Source organism: Pseudophryne corroboree, chromosome 1 (assembly GCF_028390025.1).
Source record: "Pseudophryne corroboree isolate aPseCor3 chromosome 1, aPseCor3.hap2, whole genome shotgun sequence".
In the NCBI taxonomy this organism is placed as follows: domain Eukaryota; kingdom Metazoa; phylum Chordata; class Amphibia; order Anura; family Myobatrachidae; genus Pseudophryne; species Pseudophryne corroboree.
In genome coordinates this window covers 419713652-419732944 of record NC_086444.1, presented here as the reverse complement: position 1 = coordinate 419732944, position 19293 = coordinate 419713652, and the positions used below count along the sequence as shown (strand labels likewise).

General features: G+C 49.3%; 1 protein-coding gene across 10 annotated transcripts in view; it reads right to left on the bottom strand.

The window, feature by feature from the left end:
* The window catches only part of MTMR3 (myotubularin related protein 3), a 191957-nt gene that overhangs the window by 56159 nt on the left and 116505 nt on the right, over window positions 1-19293 (bottom strand). For all 10 annotated transcript variants that reach the window (XM_063913365.1, XM_063913366.1, XM_063913367.1 and 7 more), the window contains exons 9-11: window positions 1211-1324; window positions 726-934; window positions 450-581 (exon numbers count right to left, since the gene is read on the bottom strand). In XM_063913365.1, the coding sequence (XP_063769435.1) occupies window positions 450-581; window positions 726-934; window positions 1211-1324 (455 nt within the window). The remainder of the gene's footprint in view (window positions 1-449; window positions 582-725; window positions 935-1210; window positions 1325-19293) is intronic.

Sequence of the window (19293 nt, the reverse complement as noted above, 5' to 3'; positions counted from 1 at the left end):
TAATGTCAGAATCGTATAAACAGTGCTGCAGCCCTTGAAGTCTTCTTAAAAAGCTCTTTTCAGGGCTGCCTAGCGCAGCCCCACCTGTTAGTGACCTGCTCTGCAGGCACCAACTTACAAACTGAGCTCCAGTGCCTAGAGGTGGGGTTAGAGAAGTTCCCTGTCACTGAGCACACACTGCCACAGTAATACATGGGAGGGAAGCGGTATCAGCGCACATAATGTGTACTGATAATACTCCCTTTCCATTTCGCAGTTTCATACATCTACCCCATAGGATAACAAGTTCAATACCAACCCCCACTCTGCTTTGCTTCAGCAACAAAATAATTATTCCTTTAAACTCTGGCGTGAACATCCTACGGCAAGAAAGATAGTCCACAAGTACTCCAGTGTATACCACAAAAGAGCCCCCAAATGTAACCCCCATATGTAGAGTCTAGTCTCACCAGGGCACTCGCAGCCTCCACCCTTGGCACGGTTGGCCACAGCAGCAGCATAGGATCGGGCATCAAGAATCAATAACTTTTTTGGCTGGACAGAAGGGCTTTCAGATGGCAGAGTATTTGACATGGATGAGTCTGCAGGAAAAACAGAAAAGCAAATCATTACATAACAGTACACAACGCAAAGCAACCAGAATAACTATATTAGGATAAATGGATAATAAATTAAGGCTTCACTTGAACTGGAAATAAATAAAAGCACTAGTTTTGTACTCTTACCAAAGTCAACATCTGTAAGTACACCTCCATTACCATGGCCACGAGGGCAGGTTCCATTAGCCATTTTGCCTGGACTGCTTCTGCTGTTGTCACTGGCACATGCCCTGGCCACAGACTGAACAAGATGTTCATCATCAGCATTCCTCCACCCCCACCAGCTGACCTCAGGTTGGCCACAGCGGGCAATAACAGCTCCATTACTCTGGTGCCTGTATGGAAGGTAAACAGGATAGAAATAAGACAACATAACTGACCGTGCAGAGTGACCAGCATGGGAGCATGTTAAAAGAAAAGAAAAACACTCGCCCCCTGAAGAAGCAGGTATGTCTACAGATGCACTAATGTGGGAAAAGGAGGGCTTAGTTAGTAACCCATTGCTGGGATGATTCCAAGGAAGAATTCCTTAGTGTAAAAAAGTAAATAATAATGTGGGTTTCTGAGCACTGGGGTTATGAGAGTGTGATCAGACTACACTGTAGTTTTACCTGTACACCACAGTAGGAATACGCTTCCAGGAGCGAAAGCTGGCAACACTCTCCAATTCTTTATCTGTTATCCAGGCTGGGACAATCAGCTCTTGTGGGTAACTGGAACATACCCTGTTAATGAAGAGAGATGCTGGTGATAAGGCTACCGTAGGTTTTAAATGACACTAAGGAGTCTAGCAGCAAATGTAGACAACCTGTTTTGATCTTTAAACACAAAGGAGAACATTTAAGACATACAAAAGGTACGTGTAAAGAATGTCCCAAATGCCAGTGCTGCCCATACAGCGCAGATTAGTACGTGAAAGCATAAGTACTGCTTTGTTGCCAAGGATTACATCATCCTTTCTTCACAATTACCTTTAGAACACTTTTCTCTAACGTCCTAGTGGATGCTGGGGACTCCGTAAGGACCATGGGAATAGACGGGCTCCGCAGGAGACATGGGCACTTTAAGAAAGAATTTAGATTCTGGTGTGCTCTGGCTCCTCCCTCTATGTCCCTCCTCCAGACCTCAGTTTGAATCTGTGCCCGGACGAGCTGGGTGCTGTTCAGTGAGCTATCCTGAGCTCGCTGTAAGAAAGTATTTTGTTAGGTTTTTTATTTTCAGGGAGCTCTGCTGGCAACAGACTCCCTGCATTGTGGGACAGAGGGGAGAGAAGCAGCCCTACTCTCTGAAGCTAGGTCCTGCTTCTTAGGCTACTGGACACCATTAGCTCCAGAGGGATCGTACACAGGATCTCACCCTCGTCGTCCGATCCCAGAGCCGCGCCGCCGTCCCCCTCGCAGAGCCGGAAGACAGAAGCCGGGTAAGTATGAGAAGCAAGAAGACTTCGAAATCTGCGGCAGAAGACTCCGTTCTTCACATAAGAGGTAACGCACAGCACTGCAGCTGTGCGCCATTGCTCCAAACACACCTCACATACTCCGGTCACTGTAAGGGTGCAGGGCGCAGGGGAAGGCGCCCTGGGCAGCATATGGACATCTGTTGGCAAAAGTACTCATATATACAGTTGGGCACTGTATATATGTATGAGCCCCCGCCAAAAAGATATGTATTTTAGCGGGACAGAAGCCCGCCGTCGAGGGGGCGGGGCTTCTCCCTCAGCACTCACCAGCGCCATTTTTTCTCCACAGCTCCGCTGAGAAGAAGCTCCCCAGGCTCTCCCCTGCAGATCACGGTAGAAAAGGGTAAAAGGAGAGGGGGGGGGGGGGGGCACATAATTAGGCGCAAAAAACACAATATACAGCAGCTACTGGGTTAACATTAAGTTACTGTGTTATTCCTGGGTTATATAGCGCTGGGGTGTGTGCTGGCATACTCTCTCTCTGTCTCACCAAAGGGCCTTGTGGGGAAACCGTCTTCAAAAAGGGCATTCCCTGTGTGTGTGGTGTGTCGGTACGCTTGTGTCGACATGTCTGATGAGGAAGCAGAGCGGGAGCAAATGAATGTGGTGTCTCTGCCGACGGCACCGACACCTGATTGATAGATATGTGGAAGGTTTTAAATGATAATGTTATTTCCTTGCATAAAAGGTTAGACAAAGCTGAAACCTCGGGACAGTCAGGGTCCCAACCCATGCCTGATCCTATGTCGCAGAGGCCGACAGGGTCTCAGTGGCGCCCACTATCCCAAATTATTGACACGGATACAGACATGGATTCTGACTCCAGTGTCGATTACGATGATGCAAAGTTACAGCCAAAATTGGCTAAATCCATCCGTTATATATGATTATAGCTATTAAGGATGTGTTGCACATCACAGAGGAAACCCCAGTCCCTGACAGGAGGGTTCATATGTATGGGGAAAAGAAGCCGCAGGTAACTTTTCCCCCCTCACACGAGCTCAATGAGTTATGTGAAAAGGCTTGGGAATCTCCAGATAAAAGACTGCAGATTTCCAAAAAGATTCTTATGGCGTATCCTTTCCCGCCAACGGACAGGTTACGCTGGGAATCCTCCCATAGGGTGGACAAAGCTTTGACACGTTTGTCCAAGAAGGTAGCCCTTCCGTCATAGGATACGGCTACCCTCAAAGATGCTGCGGATCGCAAACAGGAGGTTACCCTGAAGTCCATTTATACACATTCAGGTACCTTACTTGAGGCCGGCAATCGCGTCGGCTTGGGTGTGTAGTGCTGTAGCAGCATGGACGGATACCTTATCTGAGGAACTTGATACCTTAGACAAGGATACTATATTAATGACCCTGGGGCATATTAAAGACGCTGTCCTATATATGAGAGATGCTCAGAGAGACATTAGCCTACTAGGTTCTAGAATAAATGCTATGTCGATTTCTGCCAGAAGGGTCCTGTGGACTCGGCAATGGACAGGTGATGCCGACTCAAAAAGGCACATGGTGGTTTTACCTTACAAGGGTGAGGAATTGTTTGGGGAGGGTCTCTCGGACCTGGTCTCCACAGCTACGGCTGGGAAGTCAAATTTTTTGCCATATGTTTCCTCACAACCTAAGAAAGCACCGTATTACCAAATGCAGTCCTTTCGATCACAGAAAAACAAGAAAGTCCGAGGTGCGTCCTTTCTTGCCAGAAGCAGGGGCAGAGGAAAGAAGCTGCACAACACAGCTAGTTCCCAGGAACAGAAGTCCTCCCCGGCTTCCACTAAATCCACCGCATGACGCTGGGGCTCCACAGGCGGAGCTAATGCCCGATGGGGGCGCTTCTCCGAAATTTCAGCCACAAGTGGGTTCACTCACAGTTGGATCCCTGGGCAATAGATATTGTGTCTCAGGGATACAAGCTGGAATTTGAAGAGATGCCCCCTCACCGATACCTCAAGTCGGCCCTGCCAGCTTCCCCCTTAGAGAGGGAAATAGTGTTAAATGCAATTCACAAATTGTATCTTCAACAGGTGGTGGTCAAGGTTCCCCTCCTTCAACAAGGAAAGGGTTATTATTCGACCATGTTTGTGGTTCCGAAACCGGACGGTTCGGTCAGACCCATATTGAATTTAAAATCCCTGAACATGTACCTAAAAAGGTTCCGGTTCAAGATGGAATCGCTGAGACCGGTCATTGCAAGCCTGGAAGGGGGGGATTTTATGGTGTCTCTGGACATAAAGGATGCATACCTTCATGTCCCCATTTATCCACCTCATCAGGCGTACCTCAGATTTGTGGTACAGGGTTGTCATTACCAATTTCAGACGTTGCCGTTTGGTCTCTCCACGGCTCCGAGAATATTTACCAAGGTAATGGCGGAAATGATGGTACTCCTGCGGAAGCAAGGGGGTCACAATTATCCCATACTTGGACGATCTCCTCATAAAAGCGAGGTCAAGAGAGCAGTTGCTGATCAGCGTAGCACGTTCTCTGGAAGTGTTACGGCAACACGGCTGGATTCTGAATATTCTAAAGTCGCAGTTGGTTCCTACGACTCGTCTGCCTTTCCTGAGCATGATTCTGGACACAGGCCAGAAAAGGGTTTATCTCCCGATAGAGGAGGTTCAGGAACTCATGACACTGGTCAGGGACCTATTACACCAAAACAGGTGTCAGTGCATCACTGCACTGGAGTCCTGGGAAAGATGGTGGCATCATACGAGGCCATTCCCTTCGGCAGGTTCCATGCGAGGACCTTTCAATGGGACTTACTGGACAAATGGTCCGGATCACATCTTCAGATGCATCGGTTAATCACCCTGGGTCCTGGTGACCACGAATGCAAGCCTCCGAGGGTGGGGAGCAGTCACACAGGAAAGAAATTTCCAAGGTCTGTGGTCAAGTCAGGAGACTTGCCTTCACATCAACATCCTGGAACTAAGGGCCATTTACAACGCCCTACGTCAAGCAGAGACCCTGCTTCGCGGTCAACCAGTTCTAATTCAGTCAGACAACATCACCGCTGTGGCTCATGTAAACCGACAAGGCGGCACAAGGAGCAGGGTGGCGATGGCGGAAGCCACCAGAATTCTTCGCTGGGCGGAGAATCATGTAAGCGCACTGTCAGCAGTGTTCATCCCGGGGGTAGACAACTGGGAAGCAGACTTCCTCAGCAGGCACGACCTCCACCCGGGGGAGTGGGGACTTCATCAAGAAGTCTTCGCACAGGTTGCAAGTCGGTGGGAACTGCCACAGGTGGACGTGATGGCATCCCGCCTCAACAAAGCGGTACAGAGGTATTGCGCCAGGTCATGAGACTTTCAGGCGATAGCTGTGGATGCACTGGTGTCACCGTGGGTGTTCCAGCCGGTCTATGTATTTCCTCCTCTTCCTCTCATACCCAAGGTGTTGAGAATCATAAGAAAAAGAGTGAGAACAATACTCATTGTTCCGGATTGGCCAAGAAGGACTTGGTATCCAGATCTGCAAAAAATGCTCACAGAGGACCCGTAGCCTTTTCCTCTAAGACAGGACTTGTTGCAACAAGGGCCCTGTCTGTTCCAAGACTTACCGCGGCTGCGTTTGACGGCATGGCGGTTGAACGCCGGATCCTAGCGGAAAAAGGCATTCCAGATGAGGTCATTCCTACGCTGATAAAGGCTAGGAAGGACGTGACAGCTCAACATTATCACCGTATATGGCGAAAATATGTTGCTTGGTGTGAGGCCAGGAATGCCCCTACGGAGGAATTCCAGCTGGGCCGTTTCCTTCACTTCCTACAGTCAGGAGTGACTTTGGGCCTAAAATTGGGTTCCTTTAAGGTCCAGATTTCGGCCCTATCCATTTTCTTTCAAAAAGAGCTGGCTTCTCTACCTGAAGTTCAGACGTTTGTGAAGGGAGTGCTGCGTATTCAGCCCCCTTCTGTGCCCCCGGTGGCACCTTGGGATCTTAACGTGGTGTTGAGTTTCCTGAAATCCCACTGGTTTGAACCACTCAAAACGGTGGAATTGAAATATCTCACGTGGAAGGTGGTCATGCTACTAGCATTGGCTTCGGCTATGCGTGTGTCAGAATTAGCGGCTTTGTCACATAAAAGCCCCTATCTGGTTTTCTGGATAGAGCAGAATTGCGGACCCGTCCACAATTTCTGCCAAAAGTGGTTTCATCCTTTCATATAAACCAACCTATTGTGGTGCCTGTGGCTACTACTGACTTGGAGGATTCCGAGTTACTTGATGTGGTCAGGGCTTTGAAGGTTTATGTAGCCAGAACGGCTAGGGTCAGGAAAACAGAATCTTTGTTTATCCTGTATGCTTCCAACAAGCTTGGTGCTCCTGCTTCAAAGCAAACTATTGCTCGCTGGATCTGTAACACGATTTAGCAGGCTCATTCTGCAGCTGGATTGCCGCTGCCAAAATCAGTTAAGGCCCATTCCACTAGGAAGGTGGGCTCTTCTTGGGCGGCTGCCCGAGGGGTCTCGGCATTACAGCTGTGCCGAGCGGCTACTTGGTCAGGTTCAAACACTTTTGCAAAGTTCTACAAGTTTGATGACTCTGCAGCACCGAATGGGCAAACTCAAGGGAGGACCTTGAGTTTGCCCATTCGGTGCTGCAGAGTCATCCGCACTCTCCCGCCCGTTTGGGAGCTTTGGTATAATCCCCATGGTCCTTACGGAGTCCCCAGCATCCACTAGGACGTTAAAGAAAAATAAGAATTTACTCACCGGTAATTCTATTTCTCGTAGTCCGTAGTGGATGCTGGGACTCCGTAAGGACCATGGGGAATAGCGGCTCCGCAGGAGACTGGGCATAACTATAAAGAAAGCTTTAGACTACTGGTGTGCACTGGCTCCTCCCACTATGACCCTCCTCCAGACTTCAGTTAGGATACTGTGCCCGGAAGAGCTGACACAATAAGGAAGGATTTTGAATCCCGGGTAAGACTCATACCAGCCACACCAATCACACCGTATAACTCGTGATACAATACCCAGTTAACAGTATGATAACAACTGAGCCTCTCAACAGATGGCTCAACAATAACCCTTTAGTTAAACAATAACTATATACAAGTATTGCAGACAATCCGCACTTGGGATGGGCGCCCAGCATCCACTACGGACTACGAGAAATAGAATTACCGGTGAGTAAATTCTTATTTTCTCTGACGTCCTAAGTGGATGCTGGGACTCCGTAAGGACCATGGGGATTATACCAAAGCTCCCAAACGGGCGGGAGAGTGCGGATGACTCTGCAGCACCGAATGGGCAAACTCAAGGTTCTCCCCAGCCAGGGTGTCAAACTTGTAGAATTTAGCAAATGTGTTTGACCCCGACCAAGTAGCTGCTCGGCAAAGTTGTAGAGCCGAGACCCCTCGGGCAGCCGCCCAAGAAGAGCCCACCTTCCTCGTGGAATGGGCTTTTACTGATTTAGGATGCGGCAGTCCAGCCGCAGAATGTGCAAGCTCAATCGTACTACAGATCCAGCGAGCAATAGTCTGCTTTGAAGCAGGTGCACCCAACTTGTTGGGCGCATACAGGATAAATAGGGAGTCAGTCTTTCTGACTCCAGCTGTCCTGGAAACAAATTTTCAGGGCCCTGACTACGTCCAACAACTTGGAAGCCTCCAAGTGTTTCGTAGCCGCAGGCACCACGATAGGTTGGTTCAGATGAAAGGCTGATACCACCTTAGGGAGAAATTGGGGACGAGTCCTCAATTCTGCCCTATCCATATGGAAAATCAGATAAGGGCTTTTACATGACAAAGCCGCCAATTCTGATACACGCCTGGCCGAAGCCAAGGCCAACAACATGACCACTTTCCACGTGAGATATTTCAATTCCACGGTCTTAAGTGGCTCAAACCAATGTGACTTTAGGAAATCCAACACCACGTTGAGATCCCAAGGTGCCACTGGAGACACAAAAGGGGGCTGAATATGCAGCACTCCCTTAACAAAAGTTTGAACTTCAGGTAGTGAAGCCAGTTCTCTCTGGAAGAAAATCGATAGAGCCGAAATATGGACCTTAATGGAACCCAATTTAAGGCCCATAGTCACCCCTGACTGTAGGAAGTGCAGGAAACGGCCCAGCTGAAATTCTTCCGTTGGGGCCTTCCTGGCCTCACACCACGCAACATATTTTCGCCATATGCGGTGATAATGGTTTGCGGTTACTTCTTTCCTAGCTTTAATCAGCGTAGGAATTACTTCCTCCGGAATGCCCTTTTCCTTCAGGATCCTGTGTTCAACCGCCATGCCGTCAAACGCAGCCGCGGTAAGTCTTGGAACAGACAGGGCCCCTGGTGCAGCAGGTCCTGTCTGAGCGGTAGAGGCCATGGGTCTTCTGAGATCATTTCTTGAAGTTCCGGGTACCAAGCTCTTCTTGGCCAATCCGGAACAATGAGTTTAGTTCTTACTCCTCTCCTTCTTATTATCCTCAGTACCTTTGGTATGAGAGGAAGAGGAGGGAACACATAAACCGACCGGTACACCCATGGTGTCACTAGAGCGTCCACAGCTATCGCCTGCGGGTCTCTTGACCTGGCGCAATACTTTTCTAGCTTTTTGTTTAGGCGGGACGCCATCATGTCCACCTGTGGCCTTTCCCAACGGTTTACAATCATTTGAAAGACTTCTGGATGAAGTCCCCACTCTCCCGGGTGGAGGTCGTGCCTGCTGAGGAAGTCTGCTTCCCAGTTGTCCACTCCCGGAATGAACACTGCTGACAGTGCTAACACGTGATTTTCCGCCCATCTGAGAATCCTTGTGGCTTCTGCCATCGCCGTCCTGCTTCTCGTGCCGCCCTGTCTGTTTACAGGGGCGACCGTCGTGATGTTGTCTGACTGGATCAGTACCGGCTGGTTTTGAAGCAGGGGTTTTGCCTGACTTAGGGCATTGTAAATGGCCCTTAGTTCCAGAATATTTATGTGCAGGGAAGTCTCCTGACTTGACCATAGTCCTTGGAAGTTTCTTCCCTGTGTGACTGCCCCCCAGCCTCGAAGGCTGGCATCCGTGGTCACCAGGACCCAGTCCTGTATGCCGAATCTGCGGCCCTCTTGAAGATGAGCACTCTGCAGCCACCACAGCAGAGACACCCTTGTCCTTGAAAACAGGGTTATCAGCCGATGCATCTGAAGATGCGATCCAGACCACTTGTCCAACAGGTCCCACTGAAAGGTTCTTGCATGGAACCTGCCGAATGGAATTGCTTCGTAGGAAGCTACCATCTTTCCCAGGATCCGCGTGCAGTGATGCACAGACACCTGTTTTGGTTTTAGGAGGCCTCTGACTAGAGATGACAGCTCCTTGGCCTTCTCCTCCGGGAGAAACACTTTTTTCTGTTCTGTGTCCAGAACCATCCCCAGGAACAGTAGACGTGTCGTAGGGACCAGCTGTGACTTTGGAATATTTAGAATCCAGCCGTGCTGTTGTAGCACCTCCCGAGATAGTGCTACCCCGACCAACAACTGCTCCCTGGACCGCGCCTTTATCAGAAGATCGTCCAAGTACGGGATAATTAAAACTCCCTTCTTTCGAAGGAGTATCATCATTTCCGCCATTACCTTGGTAAAGACCCTCGGAGCCGTGGATAGACCGAACGGCAACGTCTGGAATTGGTAATGACAATCCTGTACCACAAATCTGAGGTACTCCTGGTGAGGATGGTAAATTGGGACATGCAGGTAAGAATCCTTGAAGTCCAGTGATACCATGTAATCCCCCTCGTCCAGGCTTGCAATAACCGCCGAGCGATTCCATCTTGAACTTGAATTTTTTTTATATATGTGTTCGAGGATTTCAAATTTAAAATGGGTCTCACCGAACCGTCCGGTTTCGGTACCACAAACATTGTGGAATAGTAACCCCGTCCTTGTTGAAGTAGGGGCACCTTTACTATCACCTGTTGTGAATACAGCTTGTGAATTGCCTGTAACACTGCCTCCCTGCCTGAGGGAGTGGTTGGTAAGGCAGATTTGAGGAAACGGCGGGGGGGAGACGTCTCGAATTCCAGCTTGTACCCCTGAGATACTACTTGAAAGATCCAGGGATCCACCCGTGAGCGAGCCCACTGATTGCTGAAATATTTGAGACGGGCCCCCACCGTACCTGGCTCCGCCTGTGGAGCCCCAGCGTCATGCTGTGGACTTAGAGGAAGCGGGGGAGGACTTTTGCTCCTGGGAACTGGCTGTATGCTGCAGCTTTTTCCCTCTACCTCTGCCTCTGGGCAGAAAGGACGCGCCCTTAACCCGCTTGCCCCTATTGGGCCGAAAGGACTGTACCTGATAATACGGTGCTTTCTTTGGCTGTGAGGGAACATGGGGTAAAAATGTAGACTTCCCAGCTGTTGCTGTGGAAACGAGGTCCGAGAGACCATCCCCGAACAACTCCTCACCCTTATAAGGCAGAACTTCCATGTGCCTTTTAGAATCTGCATCTCCTGTCCACTGCCGAGTCCATAACCCTCTCCTGGCAGAAATGGACATTGCACTTATTCTAGATGCCAGCCGGCAAATATCCCTCTGTGCATCCCTCATGTATAAAAGTGCGTTTTTAATATGCTCTACGGTTAGCAATATAGTGTCCCTGTCTAGGGTATCAATATTTTCCGACAGGGAATCTGACCACGCAGCTGCAGCACTGCACATCCATGCTGAAGCAATAGCTGGTCTCAGTATCACACCTGTGTGTGTATATATAGACTTCAGTATAGCCTCCTGCTTTCTATCAGCAGATTCCTTTAGGGCGGCCGTATCCGGAGACGGTAGTGCCACCTTCTTTGACAAGCGTGTGAGCGCTTTATCCACCCTAGGGGATGTTTCCCAACGTGACCTATCCTCTGGCGGGAAAGGGTATGCCATTAGCAACCTCTTAGAAATTACCAGTTTCTTATCAGGGGAAGCCCACGCTTCTTCACACACTTCATTTAACTCTTCAGATGGAGGAAAAGCTACTGGTAGTTTTTTCTCTCCAAACATAATACCCTTTTTTGTGGTACCGGGGGTAACATCAGAAATGTGCAACACATTTTTCATTGCCTCAATCATGTAACGTGTGGCCCTACTGGAAGTTACATTAGTCTCATCATCGTCGACACTGGAGTCAGTATCCGTGTCGACATCTGTGTCTGCCATCTGAGGTAGCGGGCGTTTTAGAGCCCCTGATGGCTTTTGAGACGCCTGGGCAGGCACAGGCTGAGAAGCCGGCTGTCCCACATTTGGTATGTCGTCAAACCTTTTATGCAAGGAGTCGACACTGTCGCGTAATTCCTTCCACAGCACCATCCACTCAGGTGTCGACCCCGCAGGGGGTGACATCACATTTATAGGCATCTGCTCCGCCTCCACATAAGCCTCCTCATCAAACATGACGACACAGCCGTACCGACACACCGCACACACACAGGGAATGCTCTGACAGAGGACAGGACCCCACAAAGCCCTTTGGGGAGACAGAGAGAGAGTATGCCAGCACACACCAGAGCGCTATATATATATATATATATATATATATATATATATATATACTGCGCCTAAATTTAGTGCCCCCCCTCTCTTTATTACCCTTCTGTAGCTTGTACACTGCAGGGGAGAGCCAGGGAGCGTCCTTCCAGCGGAGCTGTGAGGGAAAAATGGCGCCAGTGTGCTGAGGGAGATGGCCCCGCCCCTTTTCCGGCTGACTTCTCCCGCTTTTTCTGGAATTCTGGCAGGGGTATTTTTACACCTATATAGCCTTCCTGACTATATATGGTGTAGATTTGCCAGCCAAGGTGTCTTATATTGCCCTCAGGGCGCCCCCCCCCCAGCGCCCTGCACCCATCAGTGACCGGAGTGTGAGGTGTGCATGAGGAGCAATGGCGCACAGCTGCAGTGCTGTGCGCTACCTTGTTGAAGACTGAAGTCTTCTGCCGCCGATTTTCCGGAACACTTTTTGCTTCTGGCTCTGTAAGGGGGCCGGCGGCGCGGCTCCGGGAACTAACACCAAGGTCGGGTCCTGCGGTCGATCCCTCTGGAGCTAATGGTGTCCAGTAGCCTAAGAAGCCCAAACTACCACCAGTTAGGTAGGTTCGCTTCTTCTCCCCTTAGTCCCTCGCTGCAGTGAGTCTGTTGCCAGCAGATCTCACTGTAAAATAAAAAACCTAAAATATACTTTCTTTCTAGGAGCTCAGGAGAGCCCCTAGTGTGCATCCAGCTCAGCCGGGCACAAGATTCTAACTGAAGTCTGGAGGAGGGTCATAGTGGGAGGAGCCAGTGCACACCAGTAGTCTAAAGCTTTCTTTATAGTTGTGCCCAGTCTCCTGTGGAGCCGCTATTCCCCATGGTCCTTACGGAGTCCCAGCATCCACTTAGGACGTCAGAGAAATAAGATTTTACTTACCGGTAAATTTATTTCTCGTAGTCCGTAGTGGATGCTGGGCGCCCGTCCCAAGTGCGGACTTCTTCTGCAATACTTATATATAGTTATTGCTGCAATAAGGGCTATGTTATTGTTGCATCAGGGTTGAACTGATGCTCTGTTGTTGTTCATACTGTTGACTGGGTAAGTTTATCACATGTTATACGGTGTGATTGGTGTGGCTGGTATGAGTCTTGCCCTGGATTTCCAAAATCCTTTCCTTGTACTGTCAGCTCTTCCGGGCACAGTTTCTCTAACTGAGGTCTGGAGGAGGGACATAGAGGGAGGAGCCAGAGCACACCAGAATCTAAAATAAGAATTTACTTACCGATAATTCTATTTCTCGGAGTCCGTAGTGGATGCTGGGGTTCCTGAAAGGACCATGGGGAATAGCGGCTCCGCAGGAGACAGGGCACAAAAGTAAAGCTTTTACAGGTCAGGTGGTGTGTACTGGCTCCTCCCCCTATGACCCTCCTCCAGACTCCAGTTAGGTACTGTGCCCGGACGAGCGTACACAATAAGGGAGGATTTTGAATCCCGGGTAAGACTCATACCAGCCACACCAATCACACCGTACAACTTGTGATCTAAACCCAGTTAACAGTATGATAACAGAAGAGCCTCTGAAAGATGGCTTCCTAAACAATAACCCGAATTAGTTAACAATAACTATGTACAAGTATTGCAGATAATCCGCACTTGGGATGGGCGCCCAGCATCCACTACGGACTCCGAGAAATAGAATTATCGGTAAGTAAATTCTTATTTTCTCTATCGTCCTAAGTGGATGCTGGGGTTCCTGAAAGGACCATGGGGATTATACCAAAGCTCCCAAACGGGCGGGAGAGTGCGGATGACTCTGCAGCACCGAAAGAGAGAACTCCAGGTCCTCCTTTGGCAGGGTATCAAATTTGTAAAAATTTACAAACGTGTTCTCCCCTGACCACGTAGCTGCTCGGCAGAGTTGTAATGCCGAGACCCCTCGGGCAGCCGCCCAAGATGAGCCCACCTTCCTTGCGGAATGGGCCTTAACAGATTTAGGCTGTGGCAGGCCTGCCACAGAATGTACAAGTTGAATTTTGTTACAAATCCAACGAGCAATCGACTGCTTAGAAGCAGGTGCACCCAACTTGTTGGGTGCATACAGTATAAACAGCGAGTCAGATTTTCTGACTCCAGCCGTCCTTTAAATGTATATTTTTAAGGCTCTGACAACGTCCAACAACTTGGAGTCCTTCAAGTCGTCTGTAGCCGCAGGCACTACAATAGGCTGGTTCAGGTGAAACGCTGATACCACCTTAGGGAGAAAATGCGGACGCGTCCGCAGCTCTGCCCTATGTCGAATGGAAAATTAAATAAGGGCTTTTATAAAACAAAGCCGCCAGTTCAGATACTCTCCCGGCCGAAGCCAGGGCCAGTAACATAGTCACTTTCCATGTGAGATATTTCAAATCCACATTCTTTAGTGGTTCAAACCAATTGGATTTGAGGAAATCTAAAACTACATTTAGATCCCACGGTGCCACCTTAGGCACCACAGGAGGCTGTATATGCAGTACTCCTTTGATAAAAATCTGGACCTCAGGGACTGAGGCCAATTCTTTTTGGAAGAATATTGATAGGGCCGAAATTTGAACCTTAATAGATCCCAATTTGAGACCCATAGACAATCCTGATTGCAGGAAATGTAGGAAAACGACCCAGTTGAAATTCCTCCATCGGAGCACTCCGCTGCTCGCACCACGCAACATATTTTCGCCAAATACGGCGATAATGCTTCGCGGTGACTTCCTTCCTTGCCTTTATCAAGGTAGGAATGACTTCTTCTGGAATGCCTTTTCCTTTTAGGATCTGGCATTCAAACGCCATGCCGTCAAACGCAGCCGCGGTAAGTCTTGAAAAAGACAAGGACCCTGCTGAAGCAGGTCCCTTCTCAGAAGTAGAGGCCACGGATCGTCCGTGACCATCTCTTGAAGTTCCGGGTACCAAGTCCTTCTTGGCCAATCCGGAGCCACTAGTCTTACTCCTCTTTGCCGTATAATCCTCAATACCTTTGGTATGAGAGGCAGAGGAGGAAACACATATACCGACTGGTACACCTAAGGTGTTACCAGCGCGTCCACAGCTATTGCCTGCGGATCTCTTGACCTGGCGCAATACCTGTCCAGTGTTTTGTTGAGGCGAGACGCCATCATGTCCACCATTGGTTTTACCCAACGGTTTAATAGCATGTGGAAAACTTCTGGATGAAGTCCCCACTCTCCCGGGTGAAGGTCGTGTCTGCTGAGGAAGTCTGCTTCCCAGTTGTCCACGCCCGGGATGAATACTGCTGACAGTGCTATCACGTGATTCTCCGCCCAGCGAAGGATCCTGGCAGCTTCTGCCATTGCCCTCCTGCTTCTTGTGCCGCCCTGTCTGTTTACATGGGCGACTGCCGTGATGTTGTCCGACTGGATCAACACCGGTCTTCCTTGAAGCAGAGGTTCCGCCTGGCTTAGAGCATTGTAGATTGCTCTTAGTTCCAGAATGCTTATGTGAAGAGACTTTTTCAGGCTCGACCACACTCCCTGGAAATTTCTTCCCTGTGTGACTGCTCCCCAGCCTCTCAGGCTGGCATCCGTGGTCACCAGGATCCAATCCTGCATGCCAAATCTGCGGCCCTCCAATAGATGAGCCTCCTGCAACCACCACAGAAGGGATACCCTTGTCCTCGGCGACAGGGTTATCCGCAGGTGCATCTGAAGATGCGACCCTGACCATTTGTCCAACAGATCCCTTTGCATGGAATCTGCCGAAAGGGATTGCTTCGTAAGAAGCTACCATTTTTTCCCAGGACTCTTGCATTGATGTACAGACACCTTTCCTGGTTTTAGGAGGTTCCTGACCAGGTCAGATAACTCCTTGGCTTTTTCTTCGGGAAGAAAAACCTTTTTCTGAACTGTGTCCAGAATCATCCCCAGGAACAGCAGACGAGTTGTCGGCATTAATTGGGATTTTGGAATATTCAGAATCCATCCGTGCTGCTTTAGCACCTCTTGAGATAGTGCTAAACCCATCTCTAGCTGTTCTCTGGACCTTGCCCTTATTAGGAGATCGTCCAAGTATGGGATAATTAATACGCCTTTTCTTCGAAGAAGAAATATTATCTCGGCCATTACCTTTGTAAAGACCCGAGGTGCCGTGGACAAACCAAACGGCAGCGTCTGAAACTGATAGTGACAGTTTTGTACAACGAACCTGAGGTACCCCTGGTGTGAGGGGTAATTGGAACGTGGAGATACGCATCCTTGATGTCCAAGGATACCATAAAGTCCCCTTCTTCCAGGTTCGCTATCACTGCTCTGAGTGACTCCATCTTGAACTTGAACTTCTTTATGTACAGGTTCAAGGACTTCAGATTTAGAATAGGCCTTACCGAGCCATCCGGCTTCGGTACCACAAAAAGAGTGGAATAATACCCCTTCCCTTGTTGTAGAAGAGGTACCTTGACTATCACCTGCTGAGAATACAGCTTGTGAATGGCTTCCAAAACCGTCTCCCTTTCTGAGGGGGACGTTGGTAAAGCAGACTTCAGGAAACGGCGAGGTGGCTCTGTCTCTAATTTCAACCTGTACCCCTGAGATATTATCTGCAGGATCCAGGGATTTACCTGCGAGTGAGCCCACTGCGCGCTGTAATTCTTGAGACGACCGCCTACCGCCCCCGAGTCCGCTTGCGAAGCCCCAGCGTCATGCTGAGGCTTTTGTAGAAACCGGGGAGGGCTTCTGTTCCTGGGAAGGAGCTGCCTGTTGCTGTCTCTTCCCTCGTCCTCTGCCTCGTGGCAGATATGAATAGCCCTTTGATCTCTTATTTTTAAAGGAACGAAAGGGCTGCGGTTGAAAGGTCGGTGCCTTTTTCTGTTGGGGAGTGACTTGAGGTAGAAAGGTGGATTTCCCGGCCGTAGCCGTGGCCACCAAATCCGATAGACCGACCCCAAATAACTCCTCTACGCATCGCCTGTCCACTGTCGTGTCCATAAAGCTCTTCTGGCCGAAATGGACATAGCACTTACCCGTGATGCCAGTGTGCAGATATCTCTCTGTGCATCACGCATATAAAGAAATGCATCCTTTATTTGTTCTAACGACAGTAAAATATTGTCCCTGTCCAGGGTATCAATATTTTCGATCAGGGACTCTGACCAAACTACCCCCCAGCACTGCACATCCAGGCAGTCGCAATAGCTGGTCGTAGTATAACACCTGCATGTGTGTATATACCTTTTTGGATATTTTCCATCCTCCTATCTGATGGATCTTTAAGTGCGGCCGTCTCAGGAGAGGGTAACGCCACTTGTTTTGATAAGCGTGTTAGCGCTTTGTCCACCCTAGGAGGTGTTTCCCAGCGCTCCCTAACCTCTGGCGGGAAAGGGTATAAAGCCAATAACTTCTTTGAAATTAGCAGTTTTTTATCGGGGCACCCCACGCTTCATCACACACGTCATTTAATTCTTCTGATTCGGTAAAAACTACTGGTAGTTTTTTCACACCCCACATAATACCCTGTTTAGTGGTACCTGTAGTATCAGCTAAATGTAACATCTCCTTTATTGCCAAAATCATATAACGTGTGGCCCTTTTACTGGAAAATACGGTTGATTCGTCACCTTCACCACCGGAATCAGTGCCTGTGTCTGGGTCTGTGTCGACCGACTGAGGCAAGGGGCGTTTTACCGCCCCTGACGGTGTTTGAGGCGCCTGGACAGGCACTAATTGAGTGTCCGGCCGCCTCATGTCGGCAAACGACTGCTTAAGCGAGTTGACGCTATCCCGTAATTCCACAAATAAAGGCATCCATTCTGGTGTCGACCCCCTAGGAGGTGACATCCTCATATTTGGCAATTGCTCCGCCTCCACACCAATAACGTCCTCATACATGTCGACACACACGTACCGACACACAGCAGACACACAGGGAATGCTCTATACGAAGACAGGACCCACTAGCCCTTTGGGGAGACAGAGGGAGAGTCTGCCAGCACACACCAAAAAGCGCTATATATGACAGGGATAGCCTTATGATTAAGTGCTCCCTTATAGCTGCTTTTATATTAATATATTGCCATTTATTTTGCCCCCCCTCTCTGTTATACCCTGTTTCTGTAGTGCAGTGCAGGGGAGAGACCTGGGAACCTTCCTGACCAGCGGAGCTGTGACAGAAAATGGCGCCGTGTGCTGAGGAGATAGGCCCCGCCCCTTTTCCGGCGGGCTCGTCTCCCGCTATTTAGTACATTTAGGCAGGGGTAAATATCTCCATATAGCCTCTGGGGCTATATGTGAGGTATTTTTAGCCTTTTTAAAGGTTTTCATTTGCCTCCCAGGGCGCCCCCCCCCCAGCGCCCTGCACCCTCAGTGACTGCCGTGTGAAGTGTGCTGAGAGGAAAATGGCGCACAGCTGCAGTGCTGTGCGCTACCTTAAGAAGACTGCAGGAGTCTTCAGCCGCCGATTCTGGACCTCTTCTTGCTTCAGCATCTGTGAGGGGGCCGGCGGCGTGGCTCCGGTGACCATCCAGGCTGTACCTGTGATCGTCCCTCTGGAGCTTCATGTCCAGTAGCCAAGAAGCCAATCCATCCTGCACGCAGGTGAGTTCACTTCTTCTCCCCTCTGTCCCTCGTTGCAGTGATCCTGTTGCCAGCAGGAATCACTGTAAAATAAAAAACCTAAGCTAAACTCTCTAAGCAGCTCTTTATGAGAGCCACCTAGAATTGCACCCTTCTCGGCAGGGCACAAAAATCTAACTGGAGTCTGGAGGAGGGTCATAGGGGGAGGAGCCAGTACACACCACCTGACCTGTAAAAGCTTTACTTTTGTGCCCTGTCTCCTGCGGAGCCGCTATTCCCCATGGTCCTTTCAGGAACCCCAGCATCCACTTAGGACGATAGAGAAATTCTTTCTTAAAGTGCCCATGTCTCCTGCGGAGCCCGTCTATTCCCATGGTCCTTACGGAGTCCCCAGCATCCACTACGGACTACAAGAAATAGATTTACCGGTAAGTAAAATCTTATTTTCACAAATGTAGTGAATTTCCAGGCAGAGTGCCATGAACAAAAAAACAAAAGCAGAAAAAGCAAAATGGCATAAAAATGCCAGTGAGCAATAATTTAGCAACTGCTCCTGTCACGGCCATAATACATGCACCACTGTCTATTCTAGCAGAGCTGCCACTGTTATAATAGACCTGAGGAGCCCTGCAGTGCTGTGATCCCATATCTGGTATATAAACCAGAAGACAGGCATTTCACCCTGCACAGGAACCCTCTAACAGGGGAATCAGGGCTGGATTAAAGGCCACGTGGGCATGGGGCTGATAATGATCTAGGGTCTATTCTGAAAAGTGGTGGAGGTGCGTACAGTACTGTATGGGTGTGGCCAGTGTGCGGGTGTGTATACCCCCTACTCTATCAACCCCAAAGTCTCAGTAAATAAATACGTAAAAGTAGAAAATGTCTAACATTTTGTAAGGAGAATACAGTTTTAACACTTGGATTTAAGGCCCTCAAGCAGTTGGGCAGGTGGTCATCAACATGTGATCATGATGATGGACCTATTATTATGCGGAGGCCTGGACCTGTAGTCCCATTCACCCTATTGTTAATCTGGCCCTGCTTATTCTGCATCTCTCTTGGCATATAACTTTAAGCACGATGCTACCTTTTGTACAAGAATTCCAAAGCAGAGATCATACGACAAGAAAAAGAAATGGTGCAGCAGAAGCAAGGTTATCACACTCAACATGAGGTGGGCACGTGTTACAAAGTTAGGGGTCAAACAAATTAGCTACGAAGGGTGCAATGTGCCATTGCT